The sequence below is a fragment of the Haliaeetus leucocephalus genome, unplaced genomic scaffold, assembly GCF_000737465.1.
Source record: "Haliaeetus leucocephalus isolate CR32 unplaced genomic scaffold, Haliaeetus_leucocephalus-4.0 Scaffold964, whole genome shotgun sequence".
NCBI lineage: Eukaryota > Metazoa > Chordata > Aves > Accipitriformes > Accipitridae > Haliaeetus > Haliaeetus leucocephalus.
In genome coordinates, this window is record NW_010973400.1 from 552,228 (window position 1) to 568,606 (window position 16,379).

General features: G+C 36.7%; 1 protein-coding gene across 1 annotated transcript in view; it reads right to left on the reverse strand.

Moving 5' to 3' along the window:
• Positions 1-748: 748 nt before the first annotated feature.
• Positions 749-16,379, reverse strand: part of APOB (apolipoprotein B) — a 37,410-nt gene continuing 21,779 nt past the window's right edge. Inside the window, exons 25-29 of the mRNA XM_010584252.1 lie at positions 14,636-15,012; positions 6,106-13,686; positions 5,188-5,302; positions 4,168-4,351; positions 749-3,053 (exon numbers count right to left, since the gene is read on the reverse strand). Coding sequence (XP_010582554.1) covers positions 1,227-3,053; positions 4,168-4,351; positions 5,188-5,302; positions 6,106-13,686; positions 14,636-15,012 — 10,084 coding nt within the window. The 3' untranslated portion in view covers positions 749-1,226. The remainder of the gene's footprint in view (positions 3,054-4,167; positions 4,352-5,187; positions 5,303-6,105; positions 13,687-14,635; positions 15,013-16,379) is intronic.

The window sequence follows — 16,379 nt, forward strand, 5'->3', positions numbered from 1 at the left end:
CTTATTTGGGAATTTGTAAACTGGTGCTCCATCGCTTCATGTATGTAACCAATCATACCATGGGATGAAACCAGACTCTCTGTTTTCCCATTAATGAACAAGCAACAGCCATATTACAGAGTGAACTGATTGTATCAAAACAGACATGTACACAAAATTTCTAGTGTTGTTTGTTAAAGAGTTTATTGTCAAAAAGGCAACATTTTTTCAGCCTGAGCATGCCTTTCTCAAGGACTATCTATATAGTATTCCAACAGCTGAAAATAAACCATAACAGGTCCACACATTTTCCACTCAAAGTAGTCCTATTTTGTGAGTGAATTCTTTAACATTATTGCAAATTCATTTAAATGAGGTCTAGGCTTCAGCCTAGGAGACTGTGGGGAAAGCTTTTTGACTCCTATCATATACAGTGATGTCAGTGAAACTTTGACAGTTAACTAAACTCGTGATAAGTAAAAGTTAGACAATTTGATGTGAAAACAGAAATATCATGGGGAAACAGGTAAGAAAACCCTGTATTTCTGAATTGTAAATTAGCCAGAAGAAAGAAAACACATCTAAAATTCTTTGCATAGTTTTCTGAAAACTGATACAAGCGTAGATTTATTTTTCTTAACAGAACATTGGTATTATTATCTACAGTTTTCCAGGAGTCAGATTTCTATATATGTTTATATTTTTATGTTCTTTTTCACCTTTTGATATTATTTCCAGAATTAAGTAATTTTTTTCTTCATATTTTTGTACATGTTCTTTTTTTCTTTTTCTCCCAAACTTATCTATGAAGGTGGTTCTATGCTGGGAAATAGATGTGTTTCCAAGTCGTTCTTCAACTGGCTTATGAATGTGACCTTTATCTTAAACCCTGTTTATTCTATGTATTCCTTAGCTTTTGTGACTATTTACAATATGTATTGCACATTATTGGCTTGATCCAACATACAGTGAAATCAAAGCAAAGACTTCCCATTGACCTTGACAATTGTTGGATTAAGCCCTATGGTCCAAGTAAAAGTAGCTGTAATGAATGACACAAAAATGTACTAAAGAACTCATTTATTGTCTTATTAAGCTTATTAAAATAACCTAGTGTAGATTATTCAGTTTTCACTTACAAATTCGGATTCAAACAGTATCTACCTGAAGCTCCAGTATGCTGATTGCTGTTATTTTTAAATACATTGTGATACAAACTTATTACTTCTCCTCTTCTGCATGTCCATTCAGGTCTTCATGCGCTGCTGTATATTTTCCATAATCTGCTGAAGACTTAGTTGTTCGGTGGCAAGTTGTTCATCAATGAACCTTTGCATTTCTTCCCATTTCCTGGAGCCTTGCTCAATGCCTTGCTGAATCAGTGTGCGTGTTAGTTCCACTTTTTTTCTGAGTGCCTCTCTGCTTTTTTGTGGCATTTGGTAAATGGATTGCCAGTCAAATGGCTTGGGCAGATCTATTCTAAGCTCTCCTTGACGAACAGCGATGTACGGCTTTATGCTCTCAGCTGTTACTTGCTCAAACCAACGAAGAAGCTCTGAGATATATTGTAGGAATGCAGAGTAATTTTCTATAGTTAGATCAATTAACCTTTTGGCCTCACTGATTAGCTTTTCTTGGGAATGACTAAGCTGCCCATAGATCTCCTGGAGTTTTTCTTTGACTTGCTTGTTATGTTCATTGATTTTCCTCTTAGCAGCTGCAGACCAATATCGGATTTTTTCCTGAGCAGCAGATGAGAGCTCCATGACCTTCTGTTTTCCTTTCCCTTCAACATCAGTTATAAGGTCATAATATTCCTGGCTGTAGATTTCCACCAATTCTCTTACTTGGTCTGTCAGGCGTGTAACCGAGTCAGCAAGATCTCCAACATACTTGTTGTGCCAACTCACTAGTGTATCTATTAGATTCTTCAGCCATCCTAGTACCTTGTCTTCTACCTCATAGTATTTCACTGACCATCCAAGTGTAGTTGGATCAAAATATTCCTCCCGCAAAGCCTTTACATAGAGGAGCAGCTGGCGCAGTTTTTCTGAAAGGTCCTGGAATGTCTTCTGGCTAAAATCTTTAAGCTGAGAAATGTATTTTTTAACATCTTCTGCCAAGGATCTCAGTTTCTGTGCATAGTCTGAAGCCATTGCATCTTTGTACAGCTGTTGCATTTGGACTTTGATGTCTTCAAAATTTTTGGATTGCAAACTTCTAACCGTTTCTTCCACCTTCTGAAAAACTTGTTGCACTACTTGTTTCAGTTGCTTAAGCCTTTCTGCAAAGTCAGCTTCCTGCAGAGTGGCGAATGTCTGCCTGATTTTTTCCTGCAAATGTTTCAGCATTTCTTTAATTTCATCAAGTACATTACGACCTCTAAGAATTGTTTCAGAAGCAGGAACTCTGACTTCCATCTCATTGATAGCTGCAATCAATGCATCAAAGTACTCCTGAAGTTTTGAAAGGCATAAATCAGCATTTTTTGCTACCTTCTCTGTGGTCATAAGGTATATTTCTTCACCAGTGTACTTTTCGGACACCCCAGGGACCTGGAATTTTGTGGTTTTCAGGAATTCAATGGCTGAGTCAATTAAGTGTTTTATTCTCTTGTGATACTCTTCTATTATGTCAATTGTAGCATCCAAAAGCTTTGCTTTTATTCTTTGATAGTCAAACTGTTCAGCTTGATCTGCTGCTTTTTGATACAGCTGTTTAGCTTTGACCTTCATCTCCTGATATTTGCCAGAGGCCTCATTGGCAGCTGTGCGAAGCTGAGCATCTATTTGATCTATTTGTTTAACAGCCAATGCGTATGCTTTGTCAGCATTATTCTGCATGATGTTCTTCATCTTTAAGGTGGCAGCACTGATTTCCAGTCCCATATGCTCCTTATGATACCGATTAACATACCTATAGACTGAATTTGTCATTTTAGGTACTTTTTCTTGTATACCCAACAGCAGGTCTTTGGCAGCATCTTCTTTCCAGTTGAATTTCATTTGAATTAGGTCAGATTTCTTGAAGGATATCTCACTTTTTAATATGTCAATGTCCTTCTGAGGAGCAGACTGAAAATATAGAACAGGATAAGAAAAAGGTAGCTTGTATATAAAACAAATCCAGTATTATTTATGAGTGTATTTCAACATTCTCATTTTGTATCTTTTATTTTATTATATAGTAGGACAAATACACTACAGTTTTTTGTCTACTCTTTGTTTTCTGTCATCTTAAAACATTATTTTGGAAGAAACTATATTGTATCAAGCTACTTTGTGCCTCTTCAAACAGCAGGACCAGAACATAACTTAGTCTGGTGGTTTTTAAAGTTTGACTGCAAATAAGATTTTTCCTTCCTTTGTATTAAATGCCTATCATGTCTCATAAGGCATGTGAATTACTTGGGAAAATGAGCCTTCTACTCATTCTTGAAATCATTTAAAATTATTTCAAAAAGCATTTTCTTCATATGAAAATATTAGAGGATTTCATTTTGTAATCATTTAAATTGATGAGACCATTTAGAGAGTTACTCAGAGTAATCAAAGATCCTTGAATGAGAATCTATTTACATAAACAAGTTTTCCAGTTTTCAGTAGTTAATAGTGAGTTATGAGTTACTTGTGATTTCTAAATTAATATATAATTTTGGAAGGTAAGATTTTAAGTTTGAAATTGTTGTAGCATGCCAATAATAATAGCATGTTTTGTTAGGAAATCTAGTAAGGTTTTTAATTCTCATAATGTATTCTGATATATTAATGGATTAAAAAAGACACTCTACAGATGGTCTGACTTCTTCCACTGTCCTGATTCCTATAATGGCCACTTTTGTAGTAATTATAAGTAGCCTGATGGGTATACATTAAACCTGATGGGTGGCTTATCTAAAACTGGCTTTGTACTTTCTTCAGTTTCAGTGGGTGTTGTCTTCTTGATCATAGGAGAGGGCAAAATTAACTGTGTGGAGGAGCTGAAACAGCCTCTTCACACAGATGCTACTTCTAGTATTGGAAAAGCCAGTGTAAGAAACAAAAACTTTAATGACTGATAATATACTTTTTCCTTGGACAAAGGGTGGTTAACTTATGTCTTAACATAAACATACACAAACTTTAAAAGGGAACTTTTCCTCTAACCCCACCCAACCTTTTTGCTTTTTATTGCTTATACCAAGCTTACCCGAGTTCGGTAGTAAACTTTTGCTGTGAAAATATCAGTGTCCATTTCAATGACATAGCCCAAGGTCCCAGCAGAGGGTGAAGATACTGAGCCGGATAAACTCCTGTCAGTCTCTTGATAACGCATATGAATGTCTGTAAAAGTTGGGCTGATGATGTCTAGTGATGCAGTGTTGTCCATGACTCTACAACAACAGTGAATACACAGCTATGAAGGAATGCACAAAGCACAAACCCAATGCAGTGTGTCTAAATACAATACCACCTATTATTTTGTGTATATATATGTATGTAAACAATGCCTTTGTCATTGAAAGAAAATGTAGGGTTTTACTATCCATATTTCTTAGGATTTAGCCTAACGCATTCAAAACTTCACGTCACTCCAATTGTCCTGTTTTAGATAAAACTATATTGAGCTCTGTTGAGAATTCTCATTAACTTAGGGCGGCAAAACAAAACCTGTAGCTGTACCCCTGTCAGCTTTCTACAGCCTTCTATAAGCTGACTGCAATTTTTTCCATCAACACAAGTATAGGCAGTATTTTTTATCTGCATTTGTACTTGCCTTCACAGACTCTGTCCTTTGGATATATCAGCACAACACTTGCAGATCAAAACAGGCAGTTAGAAGGTCAACTCTGTAATCCCTAGTACCAGTACTTGTAAGTAGAAATTACTCTTTGATGGCTTGTGGTGACAGAGGGATCCAGTGAAAAAAACCCAACAAACTATGTTGATGGTTGGATCTAGAATTGCTTTGGTTATAAAATACTGTGTTTATATCTCAGCAGTTTTCTGAAATGGGGCTGCTGAGAAAAGCTATTCTAGAAATGCTGAGAGGCAACAGCTTTCCAGCTATCTCAAGAGGGAAAAAAGCACAGCCAATAATTATGACAGAGTAGCTACATACATTATTATTAATTACAGCAAAGCACTCAGGAGCATTAGAGATCAAAGCAACAATACATCATTGGCAATTTTGTCTATTATAAATTATATAATTAGAGCAAATCTTTACCTAATTCCCAAAACAGTAAGATCTTCCTTGTAGTTCGCGCTCATGTCACGATGTGAAAAGCTGCCAGTTGTCTTCATAAGAAACATGCCTTCTTCATATTTGTAGTTTGAAACAACTGTGAGAAAGATTTCACATGTGTGTATTTCCAGAAGTTACCAGCAAACAATACAAAATACATATCCAGTTGTATGTTAGATGGCCAGTTGTGGGGTGTTTTACTAGTATGTAAAATTATGCATCAAGAAACTGAATGCCCATAATGCCCCAAATGGAAAGAAATGAAAATATTTGTTCAACTGGAGTATTTTAAAACTAAATTTTTCTCTATATTTAGAACAACATGGATATAACATTTTGCATTCATGCAGATCATCAATGAGGATTCTAATTTCCTGAGAGTTTAGAATTTTATTCTGATGTATATTTTTAGTATTATTATAAAGCCTAGAACTCGATGCTATATGGGACTCTGGAGTTTTCTGAGCTGAAAAAATTTTTGAAATCAAATATGCTGAGTTCCTAAGGAAAAAGATAGGTATTTCTTTACCTGAACTGAATCAGATAAAAAGTCAGCCTGCCTTCTCTCCTTTACATGTATTATTGTAAGTAAGGGGGGGAATGTTAGGTTCACAATTTCAAGTAAGAAACTGCTATACAGAAAAGAGAACTTTTCAATTTTTTTCACAGTATGACATTAGTTATACATATATCTAGTCATTAGCCTTCAGGGTGACTACCTGAGACTCTCATAATAATTTATGAAAAAATGCTGCTGATGACAAAGAAGTATAATCTAATGTCAATGCTAAATAGACAGCAACACCTTCATATACAAAGTCCTGAAAAAAAAAAATCTGAAAAACCCCAGTATACAATATTTTCCCCAAAATTGTGGCATACAGAATTTTAATGTCTTACCATTCAAGTCATATTCCAGGAACTGCAATGTTGAGCTGCAGGTAGAGTCAATGGACTGTTCGAAAGAGTCCTTTTTGTTTGTTAAGTCTGTTCTCCAGGTGACATTGTACAAAGGGGAAGCAACTTTGAAAGATCCAGTCAAGGCACCAAATGATGGGATGTAAATTCCAGCAGGCAAGGATATTTTGAGAGGGGGGATCTCAATTTTCTGTTCAGGAATTGTAATTGTAGGCAGATCAAAATCTGCAATCTTATTAGCTACTTCATCTAGATCTACATGGAAACTGCCAAGAGAAATACTCTTTGGAAGAGTGAATTGAGACACAGTTATTTGGTATTCAGGTACTGTCACCTCAAAATATGGTATTTTATATTCTTCTAATGTAATATAATTGGCTCCTACATCCACTTTGGGGAATCTTAGTTTTGGCAGTGTGGGTAAATTGACATCAAATGGCATTGTGTTTAATGTCTGTGGAATTTTTATGTTGCGCAAGTCAATGGTGTATGCCGGGACCTGGAGAGTCGTGAAAGGAACTGTGAACTCTGGAGTGCTGAGAACAGGGCTTGGAGCCTTTAGGTGTAACTCAGGAATACTGAAAGTGAAGCCATCGGTCAGCTTATTCACAGGTATGGGGAAAAAGTAACCATCATCACTCTTTGTGTACACGAGGGATGCTGAACCATTTAAGTACTGTTTTCTGTCAGTACTGGTAGTGACATCCAACTTCAAGATATCCCATAAGCTCTTCTCAGCAATGGGACACTGTATGTTTTTGAGGAAGTCCACGTATCCTTCCAAAGATCCAGAAATATCAAACTTTGCCTTTGATTTTTCATTTGATAACTGCATATCATGACTGAGAGATAATGACTGAATTTGGCCTTCGCCCTTCCAGCCAACTTTCTGGTTTGCAGTATTGATTTTCACTACGATAACTTGATTAACTGAGGCTATGTCCAGGAAGGAATTTGGCTGAGTGGCTTGAATCTGAAGATCTGCCGATATACGCCAAGGAGCCAGCTCTAAGGTTGCTTTGCATCTTTGAGCCCCCGTTGTTGTGAAAAGAGGTGTATATCGTGCATGGTTCTTCCCATTGTGCTCCCACACTGCATAAACATGACGCGTAGATGCTTCAGCTGCAAGTATTTCTTTCAATTCACTGTTCCAGAGTCCATCTGCTTTGGAGTGGGCCTCAAGCTTGAGAGATAACCGAGCTCCATTAGCATTCAGATAGGTGTTTGCCTCATGGTCTAGACTTCCAGAAAATGCATTTCCAGTGTAAAATACTCCATCAATATCCCCGTTTGTAGAAGTTTCTACTGATATGTAAGATGTAAGGCTCTCTAAAGCAAGTTTGTGAGCAATTCCTCCCTTAGCACTGGTGCCATATTTAGGAGTATTAAAATCATACATTAATTTTAGCCCTGAGGAAAGAGTGGGTTTAGACTTAGTATTTCCAGAAAGTTCTTGGGTGAAATTCATTTTTAAAACTGGTGTGTTGATTTCTGCATTTGTTGCCACTGAAGCTTCCATGTTCCTCTTTGTGAGACTAATAGTGCTGTCATGATTTCCTCCTAGAAATTTGTTATTACTCAGGGACAATGCTGTGGCCAGCTTCAACCCCCTTTTTCTTGTCAAACTTGTTGAACCATCCAGCTTAAATTGCAGTGCATCAATGACAGAAGAGGATAAGACACTGAGTTGCCCAGCAATATCTGACTGATTGAACAGCCCGGCATTTGCAGTTAAAGTGATCACACTGGATTTAAATGAGAAGTCATAAGTAATGTTTCCCATGGCAGGAATTAGGATGTGGTTTGACGGGCTGTTGATTCTGAATCTAGGAAGCTTTAGAGTGCGTAGATCCTGTGGGACATGAAGGACTGGAAGCTCCAGAGAAGGTAAGACTAGTGTGTAAGATGGTACTGAAAAGCCAATAAATGGGACTGTGAATCCTGTTGTGCTTATTTCTTTTGGGAGCATGTAGCCAAAGGCTGGCATCTCAGCAGTAAAAGGAGAAACCTCAATATTCACAATTGGAATGGTATATCCTGGAATCCTGAAGGTCCGTGGTAGTTTGTTCAGTGATGTTTGTATTTTGTATTTGTCAAATTTTGTTTTCGCTTCATTATATGACTTTGTGAGAAAATCTAAAGCAGTGTTTCTTCCTCTCTCAAAATACTTGTTGAAGAAAATTATGTATTTATTAAGTGCTTCATGCACTGTTGCTAAAGGAAGTGGGATTACATGCATGTCTTTGTTTTTCTCATACCGAGCATTCAAATTTAAATCAAAGGATTGTCGTGTTGTCTTCAGTAAATCCTTCAGGCCTACCTGTTCCCACAGTGAATAATCTTTTAGCTGAGGAGTTTTGATTCCAGTGTAGGGAATCTGAAGTTGAGGAGTGGTTAGAGGAATATTTAGGAAGTCCAGGTTAGCATCTCCATTCATTTCAACATGAGCTTCAATTCTGTCATCATTGTTGCCAGCAGACATATTATGGGAATATCTGTACTGATTGAACCTGCCAGTAGCTTGCCAGCTGACCTGCTGAACAGAGGAACTGAGTGCAAAACCATAGTTATTCAGGAAGTCAATTTTGCCAGTCAGTCTCATTGGGAAACTGATTTTCACATTTCCATCATTGTTTGTTAATAGACGAACTTCAAAAGGTTGTGCCAAGAAGGAAACCTCGTTATTTACAGTTCCAGTAATCCGTCCATTGAGCCGAGCATTGTGAGAGCCTGTTAATTCTACTTTCATTCCTCCAAGCTGTCCTGTGCCTTTTACATTCAGAACACTACGTCCCACACGCTGTGACTCAATTTCAGACTGAATCTGAAGTGTTGCATAATTTAGGAAACCACATTCATATCTCATAGCTTGGTTGACTTTCAGGTACTTATCATTTATTCTGTTGTTGGCAGAAAATGTAATAATTGGGCCCTCCACCCTGAAAGTGGCATGTGAATCATGAGTGCCTTCATCAGAGAAATTAGGAGAAGCCCATTTCCAGTTTCCTTTACCAGTGGTAGTAAATGATACATGTCCTGCTTCTACCTCTGTTGTCATATTATTGACCAGATCAGCCTGGCTGGAGAAATCAGCTTGTGGAATATTCAGTCTGTGGGAATATGCCGTTCCACTCTGCATCCAAATTTTTCTTTGCAGCTTGACCATTAAATTATTCTGTAGTTCTATTGAATTTTTCGTTGTATGTAAGTTTGCTCGAGTTTCAGCTTCACCTTCTACCGAAGTCCCTAAAAATACTACTTCATTGGTGTGATCAACTTTAAGGAACCTGTGGTTGACCTTCATGGAATTTTTAAGGTTCAGCTGCTTCATCTCAGGGGCCAAGAGACGTGAATCCGCAATAACACTGAAAACTAGGAAGTCTAATTTGGATGTTGTTTGAGCTGAAAGGGAGGTCACAAATTCTGGACTGTTTGCAGATGTTGTAGTATTATGAACCTCAGCTTGTGTGGACAGTGTAAAGAATGGAGAGGTGACTCTGAAAGCACCAGACAATTTGCCAAATGTAGGGACAGTCACAGTATGTGGGATATGTGGAAGCTGGAACTCTGGTATCTTCATGTTAGGAATCTGGAGCTCATTTAGATTTAGCTTTGGAACCAATAATTCTGGTATTTGAAACTGAGGCATTTGTATTTCTGGGAAAGAAATGTCGGAAAAAGGCATATCTCTCATCTTCAGATCTTTAAAATACAAATCAATTGCTGGCAACTGAAATTCAGCAGACATGAGTTTGTCTATCATTCTCACAATCTGAAGTTTAATCTCATTCAAGTCAATTGTATAGGAAGGAACTTTAAAGGTATTTAGAACTGTAAATTCTGGGGTAGTAAATTTCATTGGGATTTTCATGTCCTTTAGTCTCTTAATATTTATCTCATAGGAGGGGATATGCAGATCAGTCAGTGGAACAATGAAGTCTAGTGTTCGAAATGTTGCTTCCCGAAGACTTCGGAGACTAACCTCAAAGGCGGGTACAGTGACTATAACAGTACTGATTTCAGGGACTTGAAATCCTGTTTCAACAAACTGGTTTAAATTTTCAGCCCAATTTTTTAGATCATACTCTTCAGCCAAAGCAAGGATTTTCTTAAAAGCTATGTTCCACTGGTCAGAAATGTATGTGACAACAGAATTGTAGAACTGGCTTATCTTCTGAAGATACCACTGGAATTCTTGAGAAATATCCATTTCAGAAATCCTCTCTCGCAGGTCTTCCAGATGTTCATTTACCTTGGCTTTCAGATTAGCAAATGTTGTTGAGTTTATGAGCTCCTTGAACCAATTAATTATTGCAGCAAGCTTGGTGTCCCTTAGTTGTTCCATACATTTTGAAATCACAGTTCTAAAATCTCTCATATACTGTTTCAGTGCTTCTGCTTTCTGTGGAAGTTCTAGATTACTGAGTTCCTCATTTATTTTCTGGGTCACTTCTCGGATTTTGTTATTTGTGTCATCAACAAACTGGTTATAGTCAAAAGACTTGAGCTTTTTAATAACCATGTCAAGGAACTTGTTGACTTCCTTAATCATCATTTCATAATCAAAGGTTTGCACTTTCTTGACAGCATCATCAATAAAAGCAACAACTTTATCAAAGCATGACTTCACATCAATACTTTTCAGGTAGATGGCCAGTTTCTGGATAGTTTCTTTTATTCTGTATTGGTTAAGCAGTTCTATCATTCTGTCCATTAAAAAATATACTTGCTTATCAATTTCATATTTTACAATCAGTTTGTGCATATGACCTCGGAAAGTGCTGATCTTCTCAGACACTTCATACTCCTCCATCCAATTTAGAATAAAGTCTTTGATTTGTTCAAGAACTTCATTAATCTTTTCAATTGGTAATGAACGCTTCAATTTTTCTAAAACTTCTTTTGCATCAAACATTTTAATCTGCTGTTTCAAATTTTCTGCAATGCGTCTGACATCGATATTCTGAATCTGAATCTTGAGTTGTTCTAGGTTTTCCTGTATCCTAGCTGTAACCCTGTACTCATCATCTACATTTTTAATCCAAGCCAAAGTGCTGCTTCCAATTTTGCTAGGATAATACTGCTGAAAAAAAATTTGCAATTTTTGAATAGTGTCAACTACAGTTGTTCTTATCTTATATTTGTTATCTAGAGCTGTCATTGTTTCAACTATTTGGTCAAGAAGCTGTGCAATAAGTGCTTTAAAGTCATACTGTTCATAATGATCTTTGATGTATTGCTCAATTTGTATCAGATAGACCTGCAGCTTAGACAGTATTTCTTGAAGATTGTCCATGTATTTTTCCAGCATAATTTGGAGATCATCAGATGTTATTCTGTAGTCCTTTGTGAAAGCAATGAAATTATTTTTCATGCTGCTAACTCTGCCTTTCATATCTAATTTGTCGATGTAATCATTAATGTGCTGTGGCAGTTTATCCAAAGTTGCCTTGTATTTTCTCATATGTTGTTCTATGTTAATGTTCTTCAGGTAACTTTGTATAGCCTGCAGTGTGGATAAAACAATGCCTCTGATTTGTTCAAAGTAAACTGGCAAATGTTCCAAGAATGGTAGGTTAATAACATGCATATCTTTGTTTTTGTCATACTTCACAGAGCCAGAGATGCTGAATTCTTGAGGCTCTGACACACTGCCCCTGAGGTCCAATACATCAATTAAATTAACTTCTTCAGATGTGAATGGTAGCATGACTGATGTATCCATTACAGAGAGATCTGCTAAAGCTCTTCCACTAAGTTCCACACCAGTCTTTTCTGCATCATTGTAAGCACTGAGATCTTGTGAATATACGTTATTGTTTAGCTGACTTTTCAATTTCCAAGCGCTTGACTGCTCTGATGGAGTAAAAAGCATATGAACTTTGTTATCAAGCAGGGTGGTGTATCTTCCTCTAGATTTCAGGTTATGACTGGTAGATCCTCTGTAATCATGGGAGAAAGTGAAAGCAAGAGGCTCTGCTTTAAACAAGAATTTGCTGTAAAGGTCTCCTGTGTGTTCACCCATAGCAATCAGCTTTCCATTACCATTGGTATGTATGTCAGCACTGATAGCAAATGGGGCCATAGTGGAACGCACAGCATTGCTGAAACGGAGAGATTTGGAATCACAGTTTGTGTTCATAGTAACTGAGGAAGCAAGTCCTGCCACATTCAGATTAACTCTGTGACTCACTGCTGTGCCTTGAACATTTGCGACTGTATCTGTTTTAAAGTTTGCAGCTAGATCAGCATATGTAATGGTGTAGGTATGCCTTATTTCATCTGCTCCATAGGCTCCTCTGACATTGCCACCCAAGTTCAGCTTCAGAGGCTCAAAAAGCAGTTCTGCTTTGTTGGAAACTTCTGTTTTAGTGTATTTAACATTATTGCTCAGTTTAGCTGTAAGTGAGCTAGGCTGCAGTTGTAGGTCAAAAACATGCTTGTGGAACTTGTCAAAGCTGAAGCTGTTGTCTAACTTCGAAGCAAATGTTAAGGATAAGCCAGGAATATTCAAGTCATTTGTGTACTCCAACTTAATCTCTTTGAACGATCCTTGCAAATTATTTGAAAACTTGAGTCCTTCTCTATTAACTCTGAAGTTTAAAACATGTTTGTTGTCCATACCCAGAACTGTACTCTGATATTCACTTCCCAGTGTTACTTCCGTTAGGCTCACTCTTCCACCTAGATTGAATTTTGCATTGTTTTTACCATAGCGCCCAGAAGAAGATAGTGACATGGAGCCTCCAGCAGTATCAAGTTTGGCATTCATTTCACTCTGCATTGTCAGTGGACTGAACTGCACATTTGTAGTTGCGCTGCTGGCTAGACCGTACTGATTTACATTGAGTGATGACTTATGTGCAGCTCGATTCCTTTGATCAGTCATAGAGATATCAGTGTTGAAAACAAGATCCTGGGAATTGAGAGAACCTGCAAACAAGGCATAACACTGGGTTTGCTTGTAGGTGGCTTGGTACTCAGATCGAAGTGCTGCTATCTTCTTTGACAAAATTAATTCAAGCTTATTGACACCTGCAATATGTCGATACCTCCCATTTGTTTCAGATGTCATTTTCAGCTGGCTGTTTTCATACTTCAGTGAAGCTGTGTTCTTTAATAGTCCGCTTTGTACATCAGAAACTGAAGTGATGGAAAATAAATCATCAGTGTATCTGCCAGATATCTGATTGGTAGCCTGAAGGTAAGAAGAATCCAACTTCAGATTTGATTTTCCTTCTAAAACCCGTCTCTTTTCATTGTATGAGCTTGATAGAGTGTAAATGCTTCTTGCAAAGACAGAAGCCACTTCCAGCTGCCCTTCCATCTTGACGTTATTGATTTTCACGTTATTTGTCCTTTCAGAAACAATATCACCAGAAAACGAAAGCTGAGGACCCAGAGTACTGGATGCCATAAGTGATATGGTGTAGTTTGCAACTGGATTAGGTTCATAACTCTTTGTCCTGGCCAACTTAAAAACTGATGTTAAAAGCCTGTGCTTCAGGTGATTTTCGTATGCACAGGTGAATCCATTTCTGTTATATGATGCTTCTCCAGAACCTGAAATAGGAAAAAGGAGACAAAAGATACTGGTGTAATTTATACCTTTTTGTCTTTAAGACTTTGCCTGATGCCACTAAGCTTTTATGTTACTGCTTGAATTGCAATTACTGTTATTATAACATTTTGCTTTAAAGGACAAAATGTTTTGGTAAATCCTGAATATTTCTGTAAAAACTGTTATTATTTTGATATTTCAGGCTAAAGTTTTGCACTATGAATAAATTAAACCTCTACACTACTCTACTAAATATAATTGTGTGAAACAAACTGAAGTTATGTCATTATTTAAACCTAAATTAAGATGATGGACTCTCAAGAATAACCCATATTTAACTTTCCTGTTTTTTAATGTTTTCTTTATCATGCTTCATTTATAGTGGTGAGTTTATTAAAGACTGAAGTTAGCTTGTCCTTTTGCAATTTGGGAACTCAAACTGCAATTTTAGAGGAACTAACTTAAAAATACCTGTCTTAAGACCTATCCAGTCTGAGTCTGAGATAACTGCGATCTAGTTATGGCAGTATATGGACATATATAAAGGATAAAAAAAAATACATCTATCTATATATAAAAATAGAGTGAGAAATAAACTGTGGGCATACCTACATGTACACCTGCACACCTGATTTTGAAAACACTTGACTTGTCAGATACACAAGTATTTGTAGGATCGTGCCTTCAGTTTTGAAGGACTTTTTCTTCAGTAGGTAATATCTAGGAAAATACGGACCTTAAGAGTCTTTATTGAATTAAACTGACTTCACCTTTAGTGCCTGAATAAACAGACTCACATAATATCTTTAAAAACAAAGAGAAAGTGATTTGAGATTATACACCTTTCTTTAAATAAGCAACAGGAAAATGAATGTGCTGTACCTGATACATGGAAAATAAAGTCATTAAAGTAGTTTTGCCAACATTGCAGTATTTAGCACACATTCTTACCTTTCACACTGTAGGAAAGTAGCTCAAAAACTGAATCAGCATTTGTGGTGTAAGTAGTTCTTATGCCGGATGCTTTCTCTGTGGTGGTATTAGCCAAAGTGTATGCTGCTGTCCAGTTGTAATAGTTGCTGTACACATTAGCAGAGACCTCTAAAGTGCCAAGTAAAGGCACACGAAGAGGATAGGATTCTGGAACAGTAAATGTCGGGATTCTGTATTCCTGAGATGGCACACTTATTCCCATTGACTCCATTACCAGAGGAGGTGTTTTAACCGTCTGTGGCACCCTTATGTCATGGGATGATCTTCCACCAAATGGCAGCCGGATATTAATTAGAAAACTGTTTTTATTTAAAATGTATCTGATCCGGCCTTCACTAGAAAATAAAAGTGACTCTATTAGAAACTGCAAGTCCATGAAGCATATACAGAAATTTCCATGATTTCTACTATTCCCATGATACTGAGCTTACTTACATGCTTATATCAATGTCCTGACTTTAGGTTTAGAGATAAATGTAATGATCATCTATTACTATCAGCATCTTTTAAGCGCTCATCTATCAGAATTTACTGAAAGCACTTTCAGTATCAGTGAATTCTGTCAATGTTTTTTTCCCCTTATTTCATAATCAGGGAGACTCATAGGTCAAGTAGTGCCGAAACACATTCTTTCTGTAAGACCTTGCATTAGAATTCAAAGGTTCCTGATTCTTTGTTCAGAGCTTAACTAACTTTAGCTCACAGGTGGCAAGTGTCATTCAAGGGGATAAATACACAACTGTTATGAATCTTGCATTTAATTTTCTACTCTGAGAATCCAAATCTACTTTATGAACATTAATGAAAAGATGTATTGGCATGAAAATGATCCTCAAAATGAAGGAATTTGAATGAAAATAGCTGACATATAGGAAAAAAAAGTCCTCCAAAACCACTGCTGCACTTGTGCAATGTGGCATGCTAAGTACCAGAAAAAGGCAATTATGTTCTTTAAAAAAGTGATGTATTCTTACAGAAATGCATGAAAAGTCTTATTAGCATTAGAAGTTGTAAGAACCTAAATTATAAAGAATTTATCTTTCTGATGATAAGCATTTCAAAAGTTTAATCCAAATATTTAGCATTTATTTTATTCTGAATGAAAATAAATAAAAATCTAACCATTTGACCAGGAGCTAGGACTGGAAAAAATGGATCGTCAGCTGAAAAGCTTCTGGGGAAAAAGTGTAATTACGAAAAGGCAAAACAGGAGGAAACTCGGCCTTAATTTGTACATGAACAATAAGCTGGCAAAGATGCTTTTCTTTGCCTAACTGGTCTTTTATATTACAAAATCTTCTTTTTTTACACTTAGAGCTACATCCTAAGATGAAAATTAAGGAAACATTTTTGAAGTTTGTTCCTTTATATCAAATGCTTAAAAAAGCAACATCACAGAGCAGTAGAAGTTCCTATTATTATTATTATTATTGTAATGTGCACTGCTGATAAGAAAATGGGAGAAAAAGCAGTGTTTTCCTTGCTTCTACTTAGCTTAGGAACACAATAGAAACAACAGAGATGTGTGTCGTTAACATAGTTTCATATTACCACAGTGAAAGATAGTACATGGAAAAACAATGCTAAGAGAGACAAAATGCAAGACTGTTCTCCATCTGTTTTTGTAATCCAGTCTTACACTAGATTCTGTTGTCCTTTACATTCATTTCAGCCATCAATATTTCCCTAGCTTATGGGAAAA